At 38.2% G+C, this 22,488-nt stretch overlaps 3 protein-coding genes across 3 annotated transcripts; all 3 read right to left on the reverse strand.

The window, feature by feature from the left end:
• Nucleotides 1-1,051: 1,051 nt before the first annotated feature.
• On the reverse strand, nt 1,052-1,756 carry LOC306639715 (olfactory receptor 5D18-like; the record flags this gene model as incomplete). The annotated part of the gene is made up of 1 exon (XM_079103488.1): nt 1,052-1,756. One exon carries the CDS (start codon nt 1,754-1,756, stop codon nt 1,052-1,054), a length of 705 nt encoding a protein of 234 aa, XP_078959614.1.
• A 7,315-nt stretch (nt 1,757-9,071) lies between these two features.
• LOC306638979 (olfactory receptor 5D14) lies at nt 9,072-10,010 on the reverse strand (the record flags this gene model as incomplete). The annotated part of the gene is made up of 1 exon (XM_079102428.1): nt 9,072-10,010. The coding sequence occupies one exon, from the start codon at nt 10,008-10,010 to the stop codon at nt 9,072-9,074; it is 939 nt and encodes a 312-aa protein (XP_078958554.1).
• An 11,533-nt stretch (nt 10,011-21,543) lies between these two features.
• LOC306639716 (olfactory receptor 5D13-like) lies at nt 21,544-22,488 on the reverse strand (the record flags this gene model as incomplete). The annotated part of the gene is made up of 1 exon (XM_079103489.1): nt 21,544-22,488. The coding sequence occupies one exon, from the start codon at nt 22,486-22,488 to the stop codon at nt 21,544-21,546; it is 945 nt and encodes a 314-aa protein (XP_078959615.1).

Here is a 22,488-nt window from a genome sequence, read left to right on the forward strand (position 1 = left end):
ATTCATTTTGAAGAAGATTATGTAGGTGGTTAGGTTTAACTCTTACAACAAGATAAATGAACTTGTTGCTGAGAAGAATTCAGAGTTTATGTTCATGCTCAGAACAAAAAGTTTCTGTAAAATCGACAATGTGTGTGATATCATCAAAGACAGAATAACAGCTCAAAATACATGCTAAGCAGGAACTCAACCCAGTCTTTTATGGCTTAAAATAACAGATTTTCTAAGATCCAGCCTACCATTTCAAATCCTCTGGGGGAATATGTCATAGATTATCACACTACCTTGCAGAGCTACTTTAAAACTATGTCAGGAAATAAAGTACCTTTAATTCAAATTTCTATCACAACAAGAAAATTGTTTACACTACTCAACACACATACACACATAGCTGTAAATATATACTTGTGTCATATTATGTCAATAAAATATTTATTAAACCTTTGAGTTAGTATTGCATTCTTACGGCTTTGGTTTTATGTATATACTGTTCTTTTTTTTTTTTTTTCTGACTAAAACTCCTTCCTCACTGAACTACACCTCCAAAATCCTGTCTTTCTCTTTTCTTTTGACAAGTTCACATAATATCTATTTTACAAAAATATCCCTTTCAAGTTTTTAGTGCATTTAAACATTTCTTTTTCTGAAACACCCTACGATAGTTATTATTTTCTGTCTTATGAATTAGCCTCTTATTGTATAGGCTTATTGACAGCTTAGTTATGTCAGATATAAGAAATAAATAAGGAAGAAATATTTATTGAGCTACAAACAGCATCCCATATGATATATAGGTTTTTCCTTAATCTTCACAATATGATTTTAAGTTATCTCATATTATTCCACATTGAAGGTTCAAGATGGATAATGAAAAAGATTACTGATGCTTTTAAGCAATAAAAAGAAAGAGTCAAGTTTACTCCCTTAAAGGAAAAATTCATTTCCATTTCACTATACAATATTAACTCTATTCATTTTAATGCTATCCTTAAGACCAACTTTCATGAACACAATTTATATGTCAGGAACAAATGTCATGCTAACATGATGCTCAAAAAGAAGAGACTTTACTGCCCAGTAGTTTGCTGACAGTGTCCTTGACATCCTTATTTCTCAGACTGTAGACGAGGGGGTTCAGCATGGGGATCACCACTGTGTAAAACATGTAGGCCACTTTGACCATGTGCCTGGAGTTCTTGGAGTTGGGCACACAGTAGAGGAACAGGATGATGCCATGGAAGATGGAGATGGCCATCAGAGGGTTGCAGATGGCCACAAAGCGGTCATAGGCCATCACTGCCAGCAGAAAGGCTTCGGTTACCACAAAGGTACAAAACAAAGAGTATTGTACTATACACTCTGAAAAAGAGATGCTTCTGTCTTCTGCAAGTAGGTTTGCCAGCATCTTGGGAGCAATGGTGGAGGAATAGCAGAAATCCACAAAAGAGAGGTGGCTGAGGAAAAAGTACATGGGGGTGTGCAGTTTGGGATTAATTTTGATTATGGCCATCATCTCAATATTCCCTACCACGGTGACACTGTAGATGGCCAGAAAAACCATTAACAGTGGAACTTTCAGTTCTGGATAATCTGAGAACCCCAGGAGGGTGAATGTGACCCCACTTTTATTTCTGTCTGTGAATATCATGCTTCTTTCGGTCGAAATCTGAGCGTTAATCCTGAAAACAAAAACATTAAGGTGAGTGTGGACAGATGCAATGGATTTCACTGCCCTGTCCAAGTTCATAAAGTACATCTTTCAGAATCTGGGTATTTATTTATATGAGATAGACAAAATGTATACAATTTAAAAGCATCACACCCTTTTTAACATTAAAAACATGATTATTGAATTAAATTATGAGTTATAAAAGTAATTTTTAAAATTTACAAATATGAAAAACAGAGATCAACTTATTAATGGTCATTTTAATAAATCTTCACATAAAACTGTAAACCATCATTGAAAATTGTAAATTCATACAAGAGAAATTGAATTATCAAGGGATGACTGATGATCTCTTTCTTTTATTAATAATCATATTTTCATCTAGTGAGTAACTGGAGATTCTAAAATCTTATAGGAAGTAGTTCTGTGATAACCTGTATGCACTAGCAATGTACCTGGAAACAGGATCAAGATAAGTCACAAGTGGGAAGTAGGTAATTTTCTCAGCAAGGAAATAATTAACTAAAATAAAACACTGACATAGAAATATCCCTTTACTGGATACCACGCTCACTGACTCTCTTTTCTCTTTCTCTACCTGTAAGATACCCTGTATTTTCATTCTGTCCCTATCTTACCTGTTAAAGAGGAGGATTAACAATTTTAGTTAGTACTATACTGTGAATACATGTCATAAGGGATGGGAAGGATAATATAAAAGAAACATATTTCTGTTATTGCTACACAAAACCTCTCATGTCTATCCACGCCAGCAAACTTTCTCTTTTATTTGTAGAAAAGTTATTGCAGTCTCACAATCTAAGAAATATTTATCATATAGTCCATCAATAAAGATATCTCATCACATGTAATATTGAGACTTTCAATGACCATATTTGTTCCTGTACTTATAAATTTACCTATTAAAAACAACCCAGAAGCCAGTCTAATTAGCACATATTTTCTTACTACCACATTTTATTTATCTAAAGAATTTAAAATTTCATTTAAAAATATTTTGACATTTAATGAAATGAATCTTATCACAAATGATATCATTAAATCTCTGGAAAAAAATGTATTAACTTTTACTCCAGGCAAAATTGATAGCTGAAATATGTCTCCCAGTATTTTTTCCCAGTTGTGGTTTTTATTTTTGCTGTCAGTGGATACACTCTTATAACCTTAATCAAATAGTGTTCTTTATTTTTTTACTAGTCTATTTCATTTTAGCTAAATATTCTATCTTGACAACTCCTTCAGAATTTGCAAAAATGAGACAACACATAACACCAAATCCTCAGAGGTTTTTTTCCCTCCCTGGTAACTTTTTTTTGTGATACTGTTGAGGGGCTTAGCTGAGCTAGCTCTCTAAAATGAACCTTTGCAGAAAGAGTACACTCACTGTTCCTGGCTCACTCACATCTATATCTTCAAAATATTTCTAGTTTTAACAGGGTCAGTTTCCCATAATAAAATTTAAATCCATCTGTTTTTTGAATGTTAAAACAAACGTGCTGATGGCTAAGGCAGGAGCTCTCCTGGTTGGGGTGATGAAGTATTCTTTTATGTACAGTTAGTCTTGGAGGTAAGAACCCTAGAGACTATCAACTGCTTCAGTCTCTTGAGGTCGCACATGAACAATTAAAATTAATCACTTCAATTTAATGCCATTTTAACACCTGAGAAAATTTAGAGAAAAATATAGCAGCATCGTGACCTTTTCATATATAATATATATTGAATTCACCTTTCCCATACCTAATCACTGCCCTATGCTGTATAAATTTCATAAATTTTATGCACCATAAATTCCATTTGTGTAAATACACATAAGAATCCTCATTTCTGGAGAGTGGTGACAGAGAATGGGAGAGAAGTGACTGAAATTAGGAGTCTCCAATGACCTCATGGCTGTGGTGGGCTTGGTGCCTGGGAAAGTATTTGGGCAGGGGCATAGGATGCCTAGCTGCTATGGGAAAGCCCTGGCTGAGGAGGTTCTGCCCAAGAACTGCATCAGCTTCGACCTTGCTCAGGCACATAGCTCCCTGGGATAGATGAATTCTCCTGCCAGACATCCACAGTGTTTCACCACTTCCCCAAATATAAATAAAGATTGTTGGAGTAACTCTTTAGATCTGCTTCTCCACCAGAGAGCAGCACTTTACCAACTCCAGTTTAATCTTCACAGTCTGTGTGTGTGAGTCTTTATTTTTCAAATCTCCCTTCACCCCTCATGATAACTGCAAGTTTGGCCACATAGTTAGCAACACTCACTATCAATAATTTGCTAATATTCATGAGGCTTAAATGCTTTTCTACCATTTTAAAGAGTTTGTTCATATTGGAAAAGTGTGAGTACCCAACTTTTCAGGTTGTAATGCTCCATTGAAAGTTAATCCAGAAAGTTGTTACAAAGGTCAACATTCAAATGGATAAATGATCAAGTCCTTGTTAAATCTTGGCTGTTTGTTAATTCTTTCCCCAACTGTTATGGTTCAAATGTGGAGTGTGCTCAAAAGGTTATGTGTGACACAATGTCAAACTTTTCAAAGGTGAAAAGATTAGATCATGAGAGATGTGATTTAAATGGTGGTTAATCCACTGCTATGGATTAACTGGGCAGTAAGAGTAAACAGGTATGGTATGGCTAGAGGAAGGGGGTCAGTGGGGTGGTCCCTGGGAGTTTACATTTTGTCTTAGGTGAGCAGAGCTCTCTGCTTCCTGGGTGCCTTGTTCTGAGATCCTTCCCTCCCCTGTACCCTACCACCATGATCTCTTGCCTTATCTTAGGCCCTCAGTGCAGAGTTGGCCAACCATGGACGGATCCTCTGAAACCACAACCCTAATGAACTTTTCATCCTGTAAATTTTCCTTGTAGGTCACAGTGACTAAAAGGTAACTAATACACCATATGTGCCCTGCAGAGATGCTGACCTCCTCATTGTTTCTTAAAATAAATGCATACTCCTTCATTGTTGCCTATTATACTACCTCTGACTGGAATACTTTCCTTTAAACTTATGTCCATACGGTTTTTACAGTGAAATGATATATGAATGCACTATTATACTGAAGGCATTACCCTATTTCTGAATATTACCATTTGAAGTACTTAGTACAGGAAAATATATTTCTTGAATCATTTTGTACTTCAGTTTTAATATACTTAGTTTTAGTTTTGTTTCCCTGCTAAACTAAATTTACTGTGAAAGCAAGAAATGAGTTCAGTGATATATTATAAGCTGCTAGACTAATAACTAGCACAAAGTGTACCATGAATAATTATTGAACAATAAATACGACCTTTCATGCAACTGTGGTAGATCAAACCTACCAGAACTGTGGGAATGTAGAGGGCAGAGAGAAGGGAGTTCCCAAAAAGAAATTCTGAATACTTCTACATGAAATGATTATTTAAAGTAAATATATACAATTATAAATTACTTATTATAAGGTGGGGAGTCAAAATTAAAAAAAAAACTTCTATATTGATATTTCTATTTCTCACCAATATTCAAGTAATAAATTAATCAAGTAATAAATTAATCAAGTTCCTTACAATAGAAATATTTTATCTTCAAAATAACATATAGGATTTATGTTATCTTTTCGATTAAAGTTGTACCTGCAAGGTAATATAGGCATGCTTTCTGGAACTTAAGTTTCATCTGCAGAAAGGAGCCATCTTAAGTTTGGGAACTCTGTGGTCAGAATGGAGCCATGTTTAAAATTCCCTGACAAGTGTCCAATCACAACTGAAGCCCTTTTTCAGGCTGGCCCCCAATTTTAAATTAGCTAAACTTGTGGAGGGTACATGGAACTATTCTTATCAGGAGCCAGGAATGATGGGCAACATCTCTTTAGGGATGAATATTGTCCTACTGCCTGCCTAGGTGTGCTTGCCCTCCAGATTCCCTTTGGGAGTTTACCCTTCTGCAGAAGTACAATCATTCTTTGCCAACCCACTCCCCACACCTGTATGATTTTTTGTGGCATCTCAGTATTTTTAACAAATATAGAGCATGGAGAAATTACTTGAAAATGGAAACTGATATCTCAATTATTCTCTTCTAGAAAATCTTAAAATAACTTCATCAGAATATTTTCATGTCCATTCACTGAGCAACCATGCTAGCATACCAATTATGTCTAAGGATATGCTATTGATGTAAGAATACAAAAATGGAATCTCACTGAAACATTCCTCTCCAAAGATAGCTAATCCTTCTGTAGTAATAAGCAAAATCATTGAGCACAGATTGTTTTAAGTGTATAAATTTCACAATCAGGATTACAACATTTACTATTTCATGATCACTGTTTTCTTGGTACAGGAATCAGAGAAAGGAGATTGAGTTCACATTGAAGATCTGTAATTATTCATTTAATTTTTCATTGAACTTTTCATTAAATAAATATTTAAGACAGGCTTACAAGCCAGATCCTGTTTGAAAAATTGGTGAGATAGTGTTCCTATGCTCATGAAAGTTATATTTAAAGTAAGATGTAGAAATAAGTAAATATGTGATCATTTCCCTTAGTGCTAAAATACATGCTAACTTTGTTGTCATTTTAATGAGAAAGGTCATGCAAGCCCATAGGAAGGTGCCTTTGTGCAGGAGAAGAGTTTCTAGTTTGTTACAAAGAGAAGAACAAACCCATTTATTTTGAAATAGAAGGTCTTTTGTTGATGTATTTCAACAACTCTGGAGTAAGTAAGCCTGCTGTGCATTTCTTGAGTCCCTTTGTAAATATATGAAAGGACAATACAGGATATATCTGTGTTTGTCCTTTGAGGCTGCATTTATGCCACTAAGTTAGTTTTTCACAGGACAATGAAGAAATATTGCATGGCATTAGTAGACTTCTATTGTGGTACACTTTTGTTAATCCATTACTGGTAAAAATTTCAGATCAGCAGAAATAATCTTAAATTATAAAACCAGAGACAGTATTATCAATTGTTACAGTAAAACTTTCAGTCATTTGAAGACTTACAAGGAAATGACAGTAAAATACTGTTGTCAATACCGCAAGTGCCAAAGGAGGAACTATGGGAATTGTTGAAGAATACATTAATTTTCCCTGTCCTGAATGAATTTCTTGAGCATTCCTATATGAAGCCTATGTGAAATGAACTTTACATGTAGGGGCAGTGAGCACCTGAAGTCTTATAAGTTTGGATGATTTAATTTAAAAAATTGGATCATTTAAAACACAGTCATATTGCATAAAATAATATTTCTTTCTCAATTTATCTCACTAAGAAGACTAAATCAACCCAGTTTGGTGGCACAGTCTTGTAATGACAGCTGCTGAGGAGACTGAGGCAGTTGGATTACAAATTGAAAGTGAGCCTCAGCAACATAGTAAGGACCTATGCAATTTGTGAGGCCCTGTCTTCAAAAAAAAAAAAAAAAAAAAAAAAAAAAGTACTGTGGAGGGGTCCTGGGGAGGTGCCTCTTGGTTAAACATGTGGTACCAAAAGTATAAGAAAAACAGAAAGGACTTAATCAATGATAGTTTATGAAAAAGTGTAACCATTCACAGAACTAGACATTTGATTGAACACTCACACCACCTGGCTGGGGTGTAGGTCATGGGCGGGCATTTATGTAGCCTGTGCAAGGATCAGGGTTCATTCTCTACACCAAAACCAGAACAAATGTACAAAAATAGCTCCTGTCAAGGTTGAACCTACCAAATATAAAAATACCTTCTTAATAATACTCAAAATTCAAACCATTTTGAATTCTCCTACTTGTCCAAAATTTATTTATTTCCTGTTAGGTTGAAGCAAGTCAAATTTGATTGTTACCGTTATGTCCCCTTTATCATGTCACCAATCTGTGTGCAAGAGCATGTGTGTGTGTGTGTGTGTGTGTGTGTGTGTGTGTGTGTGTGTGTGCGTGCATGTTCATGAGTTTTGTGGGAGGTGGGAAACGGACCATTTGTGGAGTGTTGCTTTCTCTGTATTTAGCTAACTGCTATATTTGATGTCATTGAATTTTTCCTCCACCTATTCTTTTAAAGGGCTATTCAGATAAAATAACTTTACTTTGTTCAGATTCACTCTTAGTTTCTTTTCAGCAAGAATTCTGGCAGTTGGTTCTGAGCAGTGCAAGGTACATCCCTTTGGGAACCAACTTTTAACTGGTTCTTTGGCTAGCAGTAATAATCATCCCTACCCATGGGTTCAGGTAGTGTCAGGCTGATTATTTCATTTTAAAATTACCCACATTTATTTGCCTAATGATTTTAATAACCATTGAAATCATCACCATGGTCTTTTTTTCCCCAAATTAATAGTCCTAAAGTTGTGATTTTCTAATTTCATGCTTTTCCAACCATGATTTCTTCTGAACGACCTCATTGTTAACTGTTAAATGACTTTAAAATGTAATTCATACAGGAAAGATACACTGAATACATTTTCTCTATTTAACAATTTTCAGAGTAATGAATTGCTATCCCACCAACTTTCATAATAACGAAATGATTCCTTCCTTCCCTACATTCTATATGGACTATAGTAGAAACTGCTAGTAGAGATGTCTAGGTATGATAATTCAGGGAGTGCAACCTTTTGGCTAATAATACCAGTGTGCTATCTAGAAATATTGAAAAGATTCTCATGTTAGTCTTTTCTGAAAGACAAAATTAATTTTTATGCCCTCTTCCACTAAGAGCCTCAGCAGTGCTGTACAGAAAGAGCACTAAATTTGTAGTCAGAGAGAGAATTCAGTTCCTGTACCAAGTCACATTAGTCATTTCTCAACTAGTTCCTTCAAGGTCGGTTTAGCCATCTATGCAACAGATGTAATCGTTCTTATCAAGTGTATCAACAGAAGATGACTCTTTTAAGTGCCAGACCTTACACACAGAAAATTCACAGAACCAAGGAATGAAGGTAACAGGAAGGAATGGTTTTTTATTTGGGTGTTTTTTGTTTTGTTTCATTTTGTTTTAATCACAGAGCATATCTGCCTTTATCTCCCAACACTGACACAATACTTCTGTGACACAACCAAATGACCTTAAAAGTCAGGCACTCATTGGCATACAAATGAACCAATCAGAAAAAAAAAGATTCTTTGGTAGTTACAATCATTCTTAGAGTGACTGTATCCCCCACACTACATGATTGATCATGTTTTGTGCCTATTTTATATCTGAGTTCAGAGACTTCAAAGAAGTAGTTGTTTAATGCATCAAAATCTTATGGAATTCATCTCAGTATTAAACTTCTTTGGTTTCTTCATGGAGTTTGAATTCATCAGTCCATGCTTCCCAATCACCTATACAAACCTCACAGAAACACATGCTATAGGTTTAGAAACATGTTAGGTTCTGTTCTGTTCTGTTATTTATTAGGATGAAACCATCTCTTGCGACTGTTTCAGTGAAACAGGACTTTTTTGTCTACCAACTTCCAGACAGCCTCTTTGACATCTTTGTTCCTCAGGCTGTAGATCAGGGGGTTCAGCATGGGGTTTACGACCGTGTAAAACACAGAAGCCACTTTGACAGTTTGCCTGGAGTTTTTGGAGTTGGGCACACAGTAGAGGGAAAGGATGGTCCCGTGGAAGATGGTGATGGCGGTCAGGTGGGAGGCACAGGTGGAGAAGGCTTTGCGACGCCCACTGGCAGAACGGATTTTTAACACAGTCACAACAATAAACACATAGGAGGTGAGGATGATCAGTAGGGTACTCACCTCATTGAAGGTGGCAAAGCCAAAGAGCAGCAGGTGGGGGAGGTGGATGTCAGAGCTGGAGACAGCAATGAGGGCCGTGTACTCACAGAAAAAGTGGTTGATGACATTAAATCCAGAAAAACTCAGTCGAAGAGCATAGCACAGGAGCACCAAGGGGCCAAACATACCCCAGATATATGACCCTGCCACCAGCAGGGCACAGAGTCTCTGTGACATGACTACTGTATACAGCAGGGGATTACAAATGGCCACAAAGCGGTCATAGGCCATCACTGCCAATAAAAAAGACTCAGTCACTACAGCCGTGCAGGACAGGAAGTACTGCAGCATGCAGCTGAAGTAGAAGATGCTTTTATCTGCCAAGACCAGGTTCTCCAGCAGCTTGGGGGTGACGATGGAGGAGTAACAGAAGTCAACAAAGGAGAGGTGACTGAGGAAGAAGTACATGGGGGTGTGAAATTTGGGGTTGATCTTGATGAGCACGATCATCCCAAGGTTTCCCACCACGGTGATGATGTACATGAGTAGAAACACAAGAAAGAGAGGAACCTGAAGCTCTGGGTGGTCTGTGAAGCCTAAGAGGGCGAAGGTTGTCTCCACACTCAGATTTCTTACCGCCATCACCGTAGCTCCTTTAGGAGGGAGAGTGTGGTTGAAGACACTTGCTCCTGTCAAATATGAGGTGTGTGGAAGTGAGTGACCATTATGTCATGACTGTCTCTGAGCATGAAAGGCACAGAACTGATGGGAAATGGGCATAAATACACAAACCAATGAAGGGTCTGTGAGAAAATATGAATTATTTGTGTCAAAATATGATATACATTTCAATTGCATTTTGTTTATTTGCACAAATCAATTAAAGCCAGTGAAAGAATATACTCTACTCTTAAAGAAACTATTTAGGGGAATGTAGATAAACAGGAACAATCCCATGTCAGCAGCTTTTGCCCATGGTAAGTTTACTTCCTTAATGAAATATCTTACTTGCTAAGTGATCCAGGAGAAGGATGGCCCACTTTCCACCTGAGAGGAACATATACCTTATTAGGGCCTATGACCTATGTGTTAGCTTCCATTTTAGCTCACACACCAAAGAAACATTTTGTTAATATCTCAAGATGTATTCAGTAGGAGATCTCTCAAAATTAACTAATTTTCATTCGTATAACAGCCTGTATACCAGTTTATGGTACATATGCAGAGAGTATAGCAAGTTCATTCTTCTCTTTCTGAAATGGTTGTCAGTGGAACTGAAGCCAAAAATTTACATGGCTTTCAAATTTTCTCATGCATGAGAGTTGAATTGCATTGATATCAACTTAGAATAAAAAGAAAAAGTCAAAGAGAATCCCAATTACAATATTAGGAAAATAATATTTTCACGATTTCCTAAGAAACCTGAATAAACTTACCTACCACAGAGAAACAGGCCACCGCTCTCCTGTTTCTCTGTAGGATAAGTAAAACTGGGACATCAAAGACCTTATATCTAACTCTATAACTCTGGGGACTGTTACTCTAGAGAATCAATGGCAAATTATTCCTTACAAATATCCAAACAGTTAATTAAGGCAAATTCCAGGTCTCTTATACCATCCTTAATAACTGGACTTTTCTTGAAATTACAAAGAAATATTGCATCATAATGTTAACTAGGATACTTTGTTTATATATAATTAAAATGCACTCTATAATTAACAAAATAAAGATGAAATACTACCTTGTCTACTTAAAAATCAGTGCATCTCTTAGATTTTGAAGGAAACATATAACAGATTCAGGCAGGTTATTCTAGCCAGCCTACAAAACTCACCAAAATGTGATCTCTTTGGTGTGGGTTCCATAACAAGAGAAAACTCTAACAAGTCCAACCCGCCATACAGGCTCTTAAATTATTTAATCCACATAACCCGGTGTATACGATTGTCCTTGAAAGGTAAATGGCAAGTAGAGGTTTTCTGAATGTTGCATAGGCCACATAATCAATTACAGATCAGACGTTAAGAGTTTTAAGGAAAATCAGTAACATCCTCCAAATAATTATTCACTATTTGAGAAATAGCCTCTGTCATTTTAACAGATCCCACTGGAAACAGTGATTGGCAAGTGGTTCCCAAGTTACCGTGCAACCTGCATTTCCCATTTCGAAGAGGGTGTTGGTGACCCTACCAGTCTATCACAATAGGCATGGCAGCAGTCAACCACAGTCCTCTCCCTGATGTCACAATAGAATGTGGAACCAATATCCAGAGTTTGCAGTCTTGCCTCATTGCTTCCTTCTGCTCAGACAGAACTCATAAGCTCAGGAGTTCATGAACTCACTTCCTTGACAATGTGAATATGAAGACAATATTGAGACCTTCTTTTCAGATGATTCCCCATGACATACTGACAGAACAGAGATAGCTGCAGCACCATCATCCTGCTCTGCAGTGACCCTGAAGGACAGCAATGAAAAAAAAAAAAAAATACTTACATTAAGAACCAGAAATCTAAAATGGTGGTCATCTTTTCAAATAGGGCTCAGACAAGTTCCATGGCAATATTTTAGAAGGATAGAATGAAAAAATTCAGAATACTATCCTGTGGAATGTGCTCTCTATAGGCTCAACATATATAGACTCTGCCTCCAGAATTCATGTGGTTTCTGTAATATTTTATGAGACCAGGATATATGAGCCCGGAGTGTAAAGGAAGTGGCTCTTCCACCTATTGATGATCCAGCTGCTGAAAATTGCTTCCTGTGAGTGAAGCCATGAACTTCAGTAGTTAGGAGGTCTCTTCTCTCTGGGGACATGCTCCTGCTGGGAACACAGTAAGCATTGGAAGCAATAAATCAGAATTATGACTTGCTTGATCAAGAAAGTGCGGTAGGAGTACCTGGCAGATTCCAGAAGGAGGCAGCAGGATGCCTTGTGGCTTCTACTTTCACTCTCCTTAAACTCTGAGAGCTCCACGTAAGGAGGCCAGTGGAACTTACAAGCAGGTAAGTGGCTGCTGAAGAGAACAGAGGCAGCACCGCCAACAGCCAGCACCAGTTCACCTGACATGAGCTGATGCTGTCTTGGGGTGACAAAGTGTGAGCACAGGCTGTGTTCCCATAAGCGCAGCAGTGTGCAGGCGTCCTAGTGGTACTGGCGGAAGATCTAGCCAGTCAGCTTACGGAATGCAAGAAATACTTTTTAGTTACTGAGTTCCATTTATTTTTTCCCCTCATCAAATAATAACTGGATTTTATTTATTAGAGGACTTTCACAAAAGTGTGACTGCCCCAGAGAAAGAAAAAAAGAAGCAGGGCATCCACTGGGTAGGAGAGAGGAAAGCAGGAGAGGTCACAGGGGGGAAATCTTAAGTTTACTCTGTGCGATATGGTGGCCACTTATCACAGGTGGCTTCTGATATCTTGTGAAGTGACAACTCTGAACTCAGGCACTGCATACTTGCTTTTAAAAACATAGTAAGGAAAAGGTAATGTAAAATATTGCAAATTTATTTTCTGATTTTATGTCGACATAATATTTTACAAATATTAGGTTGAATAAATGTATCATTAAAGTTAAACATAATTAAAATATATGCTAAGGTACATTTCAATGAATTCATTGGTTTAAAAAAATAATAATGTTCATGAGGCAGATTTCAAAAGCATCAAGTGTATTGGATGACCACGTGTACCCACACACTCACACATGCATATTTACATATTCAAGTATACATATTGAGAAACAAGAATCAGAATGTAAAGAAGACTATGCAAACCATTTCTTGTCATTAGAAAATTATGGAAAACTAAGATTATAATTTTATAAAACTGAGATAAACAAATACCTAATAACTTATACCTTTAACACATCCAATGTGTGTACTGATGTGTTTGTATTTTCATAAATAATATTTGGCCAGGGATGTGTGCGTGTGTGGTGTGTGGGTATATGTGTGTGTGTGTGTGTGAAACGGGGGTGAGAGAGAGAGAGGGAGAGAGAGAGAGAGAGAGAGAGAGAGAGAGAGAGAGAGAGAGAGAGAGAGAGAGAGAGAAAGTATTTAAACCAACCAAAACATAAAAGAACTCAAAGCAAGCCCTTCTGTGTCAGTAGGTTCTTGAGCAATGGAACCATTCATACTTCCTTTCCATCTAAGTGGAATCAGAAAATAACACAATATTAGTTATCACTGCCTTCATAGATGAACTCCCTGTTATTTATTCTTTTTTTTCCTCATCCTTCACTTTATTTTTTTTTCTACTTTTTTTTATTGTAAACAAATGGGATACATGTTGTTTCTCTGTTTGTACATGGCGTAAAGGCATACCATTTGTGTAATCATAAATTTACATAGAGTAATGTTGTTTGATTCATTCTGTTATTTTTTCCCTTCCCCCCACCACTCTTTTCCCTCTATAGAGTTCTTACTTCCTCCATTCTTGCCCCCCTCCCTAACCCTAACTCTAACCCTAACACTAACCCTTCCCTCACCCCATTATATGTCATCATCCAATTATTAGCGATATCATTCTTCCTTTGACTTTTTGAGATTGGCTTATCGTACTTAGCATGATATTCTCCAATTTCATCCATTTGCCTGCAAATGCCATCATTTTATCATTCTTTATGGCTGAGTAATATTCCATTGTATACATATACCACAGTTTCTTTATCCATTCATCAACTGAAGGGCATCTAGGTTGGTTCCACAGTCTGGCTATTGTGAATTGAGCAGCTATGAACACTGATGTGGCTGTATCTCTGTAGTATGCTGATTTTAAGTCCTTTGGGTATAAGCCAAGGAGTGGAATAGCTGGGTCAAATGCTGGTTCAATTCCAAGTTTTCTAAGGAATATCCACACTGCTTTCCAGAGTGGCTGCACTAATTTGTAGCCCCACCAGCAATGTATGAGTCTACCTTTATCCCCACATACATGCCAACACCTGTTGTTGCTTGTATTCTTGATGATCGCCATTCTAATTGGGGTGAGAGGGAATCTTAGGGTGGTTTTGGTTTGCATTTCTCTTATTACTAGAGATGTTGAACATTTTTCCATATGTTTGTTGATGGCTTGTAGATCTTCTTCTGTGAAGTGTCTATTCATTTCCTTAGCCCATTTGTTGATTGGATTATTGGTATTCTTGGTGTAGAGTTTTTTGAGTTCTTTATAGATTCTGGAGATTAGTGCTCTATCTGAAGTATGATTGGCAAAGATTTTCTCCCACTCTGTAGGCTCTTTCTTCTCATTCCTGATAGTTTCCTTTGCTGAGAGAAAGCTTTTTAGTTTGAATCTATCCCAGTTATTGATTCTTGCTTTTATTTCTTGTGCTATGGGAGTCCTGTTAAGGAAGTCTGGTCCTAAGCCGACAAGTGGAAGATCTGGACCTACTTTTTCTTCTGTAATCTGCAGGGTCTCTGGTCTGATTCTGAGGTCCTTAATGCATTTTGAGTTTAGTTTCGTGCATGGTGAGAGATATGGTTTTAGTTTCATTCTGATGCATATGGATTTCCAATTTTCCCAGCACCATTTGTTGAAGAGGCTATCTTTTCTCCATTGCATATTTTTGGCACCTTTGTCTAGTATGAGAAAATTGTATTTATTTGGGTTTGTGTCCATGTCCTCTATTCTGTACCATTGATCCACCTTTCTATTTTGGTACCAATACCATGCCATTTTTGTTACTATTGCTTTGTAGTAGAGTTGAAGATCTGTTATTGCAATATCCCCTGTTTCACTCTTCCTGCTAAGGATTGCTTTAGCTATTCTGGGTTTCTTATTCTTCCAGATGAATTTCATAATTGCTTGCTCTATTTCTGTAAGGTACATCAATGGGATTTTAATTGGAATTGCATTGAATTTGTATAGCACTTTAGGTAGTATGGCCATTTTGACAATATTAATTCTTCCTATCCAAGAAGATGGAAGATCTTTCCATCTTCTAAGGTGTTCTTTAATTTCTTTCTTTAGTGTTCTGTAGTTCTCATTGTAGAGGTCTTTCACTTCTTTTGTGATATTGATTCCCAAGTATTTTATTTTTTCAAGGCTATTGTGAATGGGGTAGTTTCCTAATTTCTCTTTCTGAAGATTCATCACTTATGTATAAAAATGCGTTGGATTTATGGGCATTGATCTTGTAACCTGCTACTTTACTGAATTCACTTATGAGTTCTAAGAGTTTTCTGGTGGAATTTCCAGGTTCCTCTAAATATATAATCATGTCATCAGTAAACAGGGATAGTTTGAGTTCTTCTTTTCCAATTTGTGTCCCTTTAATTTCTTTGGTTTGTCTAATTGCTCTGGCTAGAGTCTCAAGAATGATGTTGAATAAAAGTGGTGAAAGAGGGCATCCCTGCCTTGTTCCAGTTTTTAGGGGGAATGCTTTCAGTTTTTCACCATTTAGAATGATATTGGCCATGGGCTTAGCATAAATGGCCTTTACAATGTTAAGGAATGTTCCCACTATCCCTATTTTTTCTAGTGTTTTGAGCATGAAGGGGTGTTGTATTTTATCAAATGCTTTTTCTGCATCTATTGAAATAATCATGTGATTCTTGAGTTTAAGTCTATTGATATGGTGAATTACATTTATTGATTTCCTGATGTTGAACCCACCTTGCATCCCTGGGATGAAACCGGCTTCATCATGGTGCACTATCTTTTTAATATGTTTTTGTATGAGATTTGCTAAAATTTTGTTGAGAATTTTTACGTCGATGTTCATTAAGGATATTGGTCTGAAATTTTCTTTCCTTGATGAGTCTCTGTCTGGTTTAGGTATCAGTGTGATATTGGCTTCATAGAATGAGTTAGGGAGGGTTCCCTCCTCTTCTATTTGGTTCTTTTCTCCCACAGCCTTTAAAATTCTGTCTTTATTTTGTATGTTAGGTATTTTCATTATAATGTGCCTTGGTTTGGGTCTGTTGTAATTTTGTGCATTTGGAGTCCTATAAGCCTCTTGAACTTGATTTTCCATTTCATTCTTCAGATTTGCTAAATTTTCTGATATTATTTCATTGAATAGATTGTTCATTCCTTTGGTTTGTTTCTCTAAGCCTTCCTCAATCCTAATAATTCTTAAATTTGGCCTTTTCATGATATCCCATAGTTCTTGGAGATTCTGTTCATGATTTCTTACCATCTTCTCTGTTTGTTCAACTTCGTTTTCAAGGTTAAATATTTTGTCTTCAATGTCTGAGGTTCTGTCTTACAGGTGTTCTATCCTACTGGATATGCTTTCTATGGAGTTCTTAATTTGGTTTATTGTTTCCTTCATGTCAAGAATTTCTGTTTGTTTTTTTTTTTTCCATATCTCTAACTCTTTATTGAAATGATCTTTTGCTTCCTGTATTTGCTCTTTTAACTGTCGATTGGTGTGATCATTCAATGCCTGCATTTGCTCTTTCATCTCATCATTCAGTGCCTGCATTTGCTCTTTCATCTCATCGTTTGCTTCCCTGATCATTTTAATTATGTACATTCTGTACTCTTTTTCTGTCATTTCTTCTGCCATGCTGTCATTGGGTTTTATTGATGTAACATCTATATTTGTTTGGGGCATTTTCTTCCCTTGTTTTCTCATATTGTTCAGGTATCAGTGGACCGCTGAGATATTGCAGATTTCCTCTCTTGACTTATAATGTCTCTGAAGATTTCTATATATATCCCCTCTTAGCCTTCAGTAGGCTGAAGTCTTGGAGGAAGTTGATAATGCTGTGCTCCACAAGGAAGCTGCCTCTCTAGGAGTGGTGGCCTTCAGGTTGGGTATATTCCCTGCTAGTTGGCAGAGGTGCCTCCACTTGTTGACCAATGGTCATCCAAAGGGGAACTAGGCTGTGGGCTGAGGCAAGGCCTGTTTGGGCCTGTGTCTCTGGTTTTACCATCCTTGTAGTGAAACCTCACCCTGCAGGGAAGACTCACCCGATGGGGAGGTCTTGCTGGTCAGTTCCCCTCCTAGAGGTTCCCCTCAATTTACAGCTACCGCCTGGGCTGGGCTGCCTTCCTCTGCAATGTTCCCAGGGGCCCAGACCTACCTCCAGGGGCTGGGAGCCTCGCCTTCACAGACGAATCTCCTTAGGATGCCTCTCCTCAGAGAATCTGCCTGCAGTCCTGGAACCTTCGCTCCACCCCTAAGCATGTCTCTGTGTGACTCTTCCACCAAGAAGCCTCCTAGATCCTGGGACCCTGCTCTGCACCTAATCGCCTGACAATGCGGCCCCTCCTGTGAGCAGCCACCTGGTGCCCCATACAATTACTCTGAGTCTCAGAGACCCACCGCATGCCTCTTCCTCCAGACAGCCACCCAGTGTTCCAGTGTGGTCACTAGGTGTCCAAGTAACTCACTGCGTGCCTCCTCCTCCCACCAACCGCCCATAGCCCTGGGCAATCACTCTGAGTCCAAGTGACCCGCCCCGTTCCTCCTCCTCCCCCAGGTAACCCCAGGTGTTCAGGAGTGGTTGCTGTGAGTGGCTCTGAATCCACGTGACCCACTGCACCTCCTCCGGGCAACCACCCGGAGCTCTGGTGCAGCCACTCGAGACCAAGCGACCTACTGTGCTTCTCCTCCAGGCAGCCCCCTGGGGTTTAGGAGCGGTTGCTTTGAGTCCAAACAACTCACCAGTCGCCTCCTCCTCTGAGCAGCTGCCTGGAGCTCTAATGCAGTCACTGCGAGTCCAAGTGACCTGTCACACTTCTCCTCCTCCTCCTTCTCCTCCGGGCAGGCCCCGGTGTTTAGAAGCGGTCGCTCTGAGTCCAAACAGCTCACTGCGCAGCTCCTCCTCTGGCAACCGCCTGTAGCTCAGTTATAGCCAGTCCGAGTCCAAGCGGCCATGCTCCTCCTCCTTCTCCTCCTCCGTGCAGGCCCTGGTGTTGAGGAGTGTTCGTTCTGAGTCCAAACAGCTCTCCTTGCTGCTCCTCCCCTGGGCAGCCACCGGAGCCCCAGTGGTTGCTCTGAGTCCCAGTGCTGTGCTGAGCGGCGTCCTCTACGATGCTCCCAGTTGTCTGAGCTCACTGCTCCAGTGGGGGGAGGGGTGTCTCACCAGGCAGCTCTACTTCACAAAGTTCCCTGCATTCCTGGACTACCGCCCCATCCGGGACGCCTCCCCAATGGGAGAGACTCACCTGGCTGCTTTGAGTTGGTCCCAAGTCTCTCAATATCTCCTCTTTTGAATCTTGAGTCCTTGAGCAACATGAAATGCAGCCACCCTCTAGTCCGCCATCTTCGATTTCCCTGTTATTTATTCTTTCATCTACTTTGCACAATACATCCAAGAACTAATGCATTTTACTTTGATGCAGCTCAAATATTTTTTTTGCCTGCTCAATGAAACCTTATCTTGCTTTTTATTTGTTTCTGAGTTATTTTTTTAATTGCTTGTATGCTTTGAATAATATTCAACCGTATTTATTTTACATATCAAACAAAGTTTGAAGTGTTTTCTGATTGATGATATTAATTGAGCAATTAGACTTCTCTGCCCGTTTTCTGTCATGGTCTGATGATTCCTCTCTGGCATAACTACCGCCTGGTGCTCTTCACAGGAACAGGGACTTGCTCCACACCTCTTCAAGAGGCCATTCTCCACTTTCTTCATGTTTTTCCCAGGTGGAGGTCAGACGAAGTAGTGGAGAGCTATTTTTAAAATCCTGTCATGGAGTGGTAGGAGCAGACACTCTTCATGTCATTCAGGTTACCTTAGATTGGCTTCTGTTCTTACCTTATTCTCTGCAGTTAGTGGGATCATCCATGTCTTGATTAGTGCTTCTACTTACTAACATTTACTAACTTCTACCTTTTAGAAGTTTAATTAAAAGAAAATGCTTACACAGTTGCCATGCTACACCAAACAGCACATCTAGGCCTGTGGGTCTGTTTCCTGATATTTATTCTTTTATTCGTTGCCTATTTTATGTCCAGCACGTTATATGTTTGATGTAAATATTCTGTTGACCTTTTGGACGTTGTTAACCTCATCCAAATAGCTTCAGATTTTTAACTTGAACCAATTTTGTTGAATTAAAGAAGCTCCCAGCCATTGCTTCTTCACTTTCATTTTCAATTCAGTCCCTAAGACACCTCCTTCCAGGGCGCAGTGGAGTCTCTGAGTGCTTATACCCATGTTGAACTCACACACATTTAACAAGAGGTATGAAAATTTGAGATAGTCTGCATAGAAGTTAGTAAACTCCAAAACATTTTAGCACTACATATATTTTGAGTAAATATATTTTTTTGTGAAATTCTGTATATTTCTATTCAAATGTCTCCTTTTCACAGAATTCTTCTCTGACAATCTAACAAATTGTTATTCTCTTACCTAATTCATGTACTTTCAAAACTGTAGAAAAATATTTTAATACATATAATAATTTAATTGACAATTACTGATTTTGATTACCTTATGTCTGACAGACTTTCTGCTGATTTGGTAAGATATTGTGCTATTAATAAATAATCACACTCAGTTTTTTCTTATTTTTTTTTTCTATATTATCCTTTATCATCTTCTTTCTTATTGTATTCACAACCCCAAGATCAAAAGAAATTCATACTCTCACCTTATACATGCCAATGTATCACAAAGTACTTAACAAACTAGTTTATTGTCAAGGATATTCATTAATAATGATCAATTTATCATAAATGTGCCAGAAGAGGAAAATCATGTTTCTCAATCTTCAATAACAAAAATGTCAAATCCCTAACTCTGCCACACACACAGAAGCACAGAGTTTAGTAGTGGAATTAAGACTGAAGGTTCCCATTTTGTTTCCCAGAGTGAACCAATCTTCAGTTACATTATCTGGAGAATGTGTAATACAGTATAACAGTAATTGCCCAGAATCATGGTGATGTGTGTGTGACCCCTGCATTACAACTAAAATACAAGTGATGTACCTATTAGGTTTATGCTTTAAAATGATCTACTATCATATAAAAGGTTTGGTGATATGTATTTATAGCAAAATGAAGTTAAAGGCTTTATTTGCCATGAATAGAGTTTACTCTAGGGAAATAATTAATATTTCATCATTAAGATTCTGCAGAGTAACGTATCAGATGTGTGCACAGGACATATCCTGAGAGACCTTGGCAACACAAAGTGTAATTAGTAAGGGAATAGAGAGATCAAATTTTGATCTTTTTTCAGAGTCAGAAAATCTCTGGTTTAAACCAAACCTGTGAATAATCGGTTCAGAGGATATTTGAATCAAAACAGTTGCAATCATGCCATAATTATCTAGCAAACAAAGTCATTCCATGAAGAGTTAATGTGTAATCAACTAAAATGTTGCAAAGTTTATACAAATTGATTCTTAACTTTATTGTACTATCTGCTCTATTAGTAAGTAGAATTTACACAATCAACTTTGACACTCTTCTTTTTCTTTTTTGTCATTTCTCAGGAACTTCAAATAAACTCAATGTTTTATTTATTGATTGATTTTACAGTGCAAGCTATTACTGAGCTTCATCCTCAGCCCAAATCAACATTTCAGTTGATAGTGAAAGTTAAGTCTAACATCACTTCCTGTAGCCTAACAAAGTACAGCAGGCTGTTGAAGAGAAAGGAAAGAATTCGGCAGAATTTTAAAACAATGTGTTCAAGCTGCTCATTAGTACACACATTCTTCCATATACACATTCCTATTCAACTCTGACTGCTCTATATATGTGCGGATTTCCACTGTATCCCTGACATTCTCATAATTAAAATGGATTTAAAGGATCCCTCTTTACTCCTTGGCTGGTGGCTAAAACACCAATCTGCTATCTGCTTCCTTCTTCACATGGCCCTCTTCCTCATGTATCCGTATTTTCCTTTTCTATCTCTTATAAGAACAAACTTTCTGGATCTAGTTTCCCCAATCATCTGTGATCTCATTTTGATCCTTACCTGAATTATAACTGCAAAGATGCTATTTCCAAATATGGTCACTTCAGTGGTTCTAAGTGGATATTTTAGGGAACACTATTCAACTTGTAACACATTGATTCACAGAGCTGTTTTGCTTAATATTGAAATGAACAAAAACCAAATGATCAAATAATTGTCTTAAAACATAGATTTGAAACTCCAACTAGTGAACTGAATAAATCATTCAAGTCAGTGTGAGAACCACTGAAGAACTTCAGGATGGTAAATCAAATTCCTTTGGAAATCTAAATCTTCAACAGAATAGTGTGGGGTGATTCATCAGCTTCCTAAAGCTCTCCTTCACATCTTTGTTCCTGAGGCTGTAGATCAAAGGGTTTAGCATGGGGATGACCACTGTGTAAAAGACAGAACCTACTTTGACAATGAGCCATGAGTTTTTGGAATTGGGTACACAGTAAAGGAACAAGACAGTCCCATGAAAAATGGTGATGGCGGTCAGATGGGAGGTGCAGGTTGAGAAGACTTTTTGGCGTCCACCAGTGGAGGGCATTTTCAGGACAGTGACAAAGATGGATATATAAGTACTGAGGATGATGAAGAGGCTGCTCACCTCATCAAATATGGCGATGATGAAACAAAGCATTTGACTGACAGAGGGATCTGAGCAGGAGACAGAGACAATGGCAGAGTGCTCACAGACAAAATTATTGATGACATTAGACCCACAGAAGGATAATGCCAAGACAAAATAGGTGAGTGTCAGGGAGGAGACTATACCCCATGTGTAGGTTCCAGCCACTAGTGATGCACACAGCTTCTGGGACATAATGATTGCGTAGAGGAGAGGGTGACAAACTGCCACAAACCGGTCGTAGGACATCACTGCCAACATGAAGGTTTCCGCCACCACAAATATGCAAGCCAAGAAGAATTGTGTGATGCATCCTGTAAAGGAGATGGTTCTGTCTTCCATAACTAGGTTCTCCAGAAGTTTGGGGGTCACTGTAGTGGAATAACAGAAATCAATAAAGGACAAGTGGCTAAGAAAATAGTACATAGGGATGTGAAGTTTGGGATTGATCCTGATGATCAGGATCATGCTCAGATTTCCGACAGCTGTGACTGTATAGATGATCAGGAACACCAGGAACAGGGGCACCTGAAGGTCTGGGAACTCCGAGAAGCCCAGGAGGATGAAGGTAACTTCAGAAGTCTGATTCACCTCAGACAACAGCAT

The sequence above is a fragment of the Sciurus vulgaris genome (assembly GCF_902686455.1).
Source record: "Sciurus vulgaris genome assembly, chromosome: 11".
NCBI lineage: Eukaryota > Metazoa > Chordata > Mammalia > Rodentia > Sciuridae > Sciurus > Sciurus vulgaris.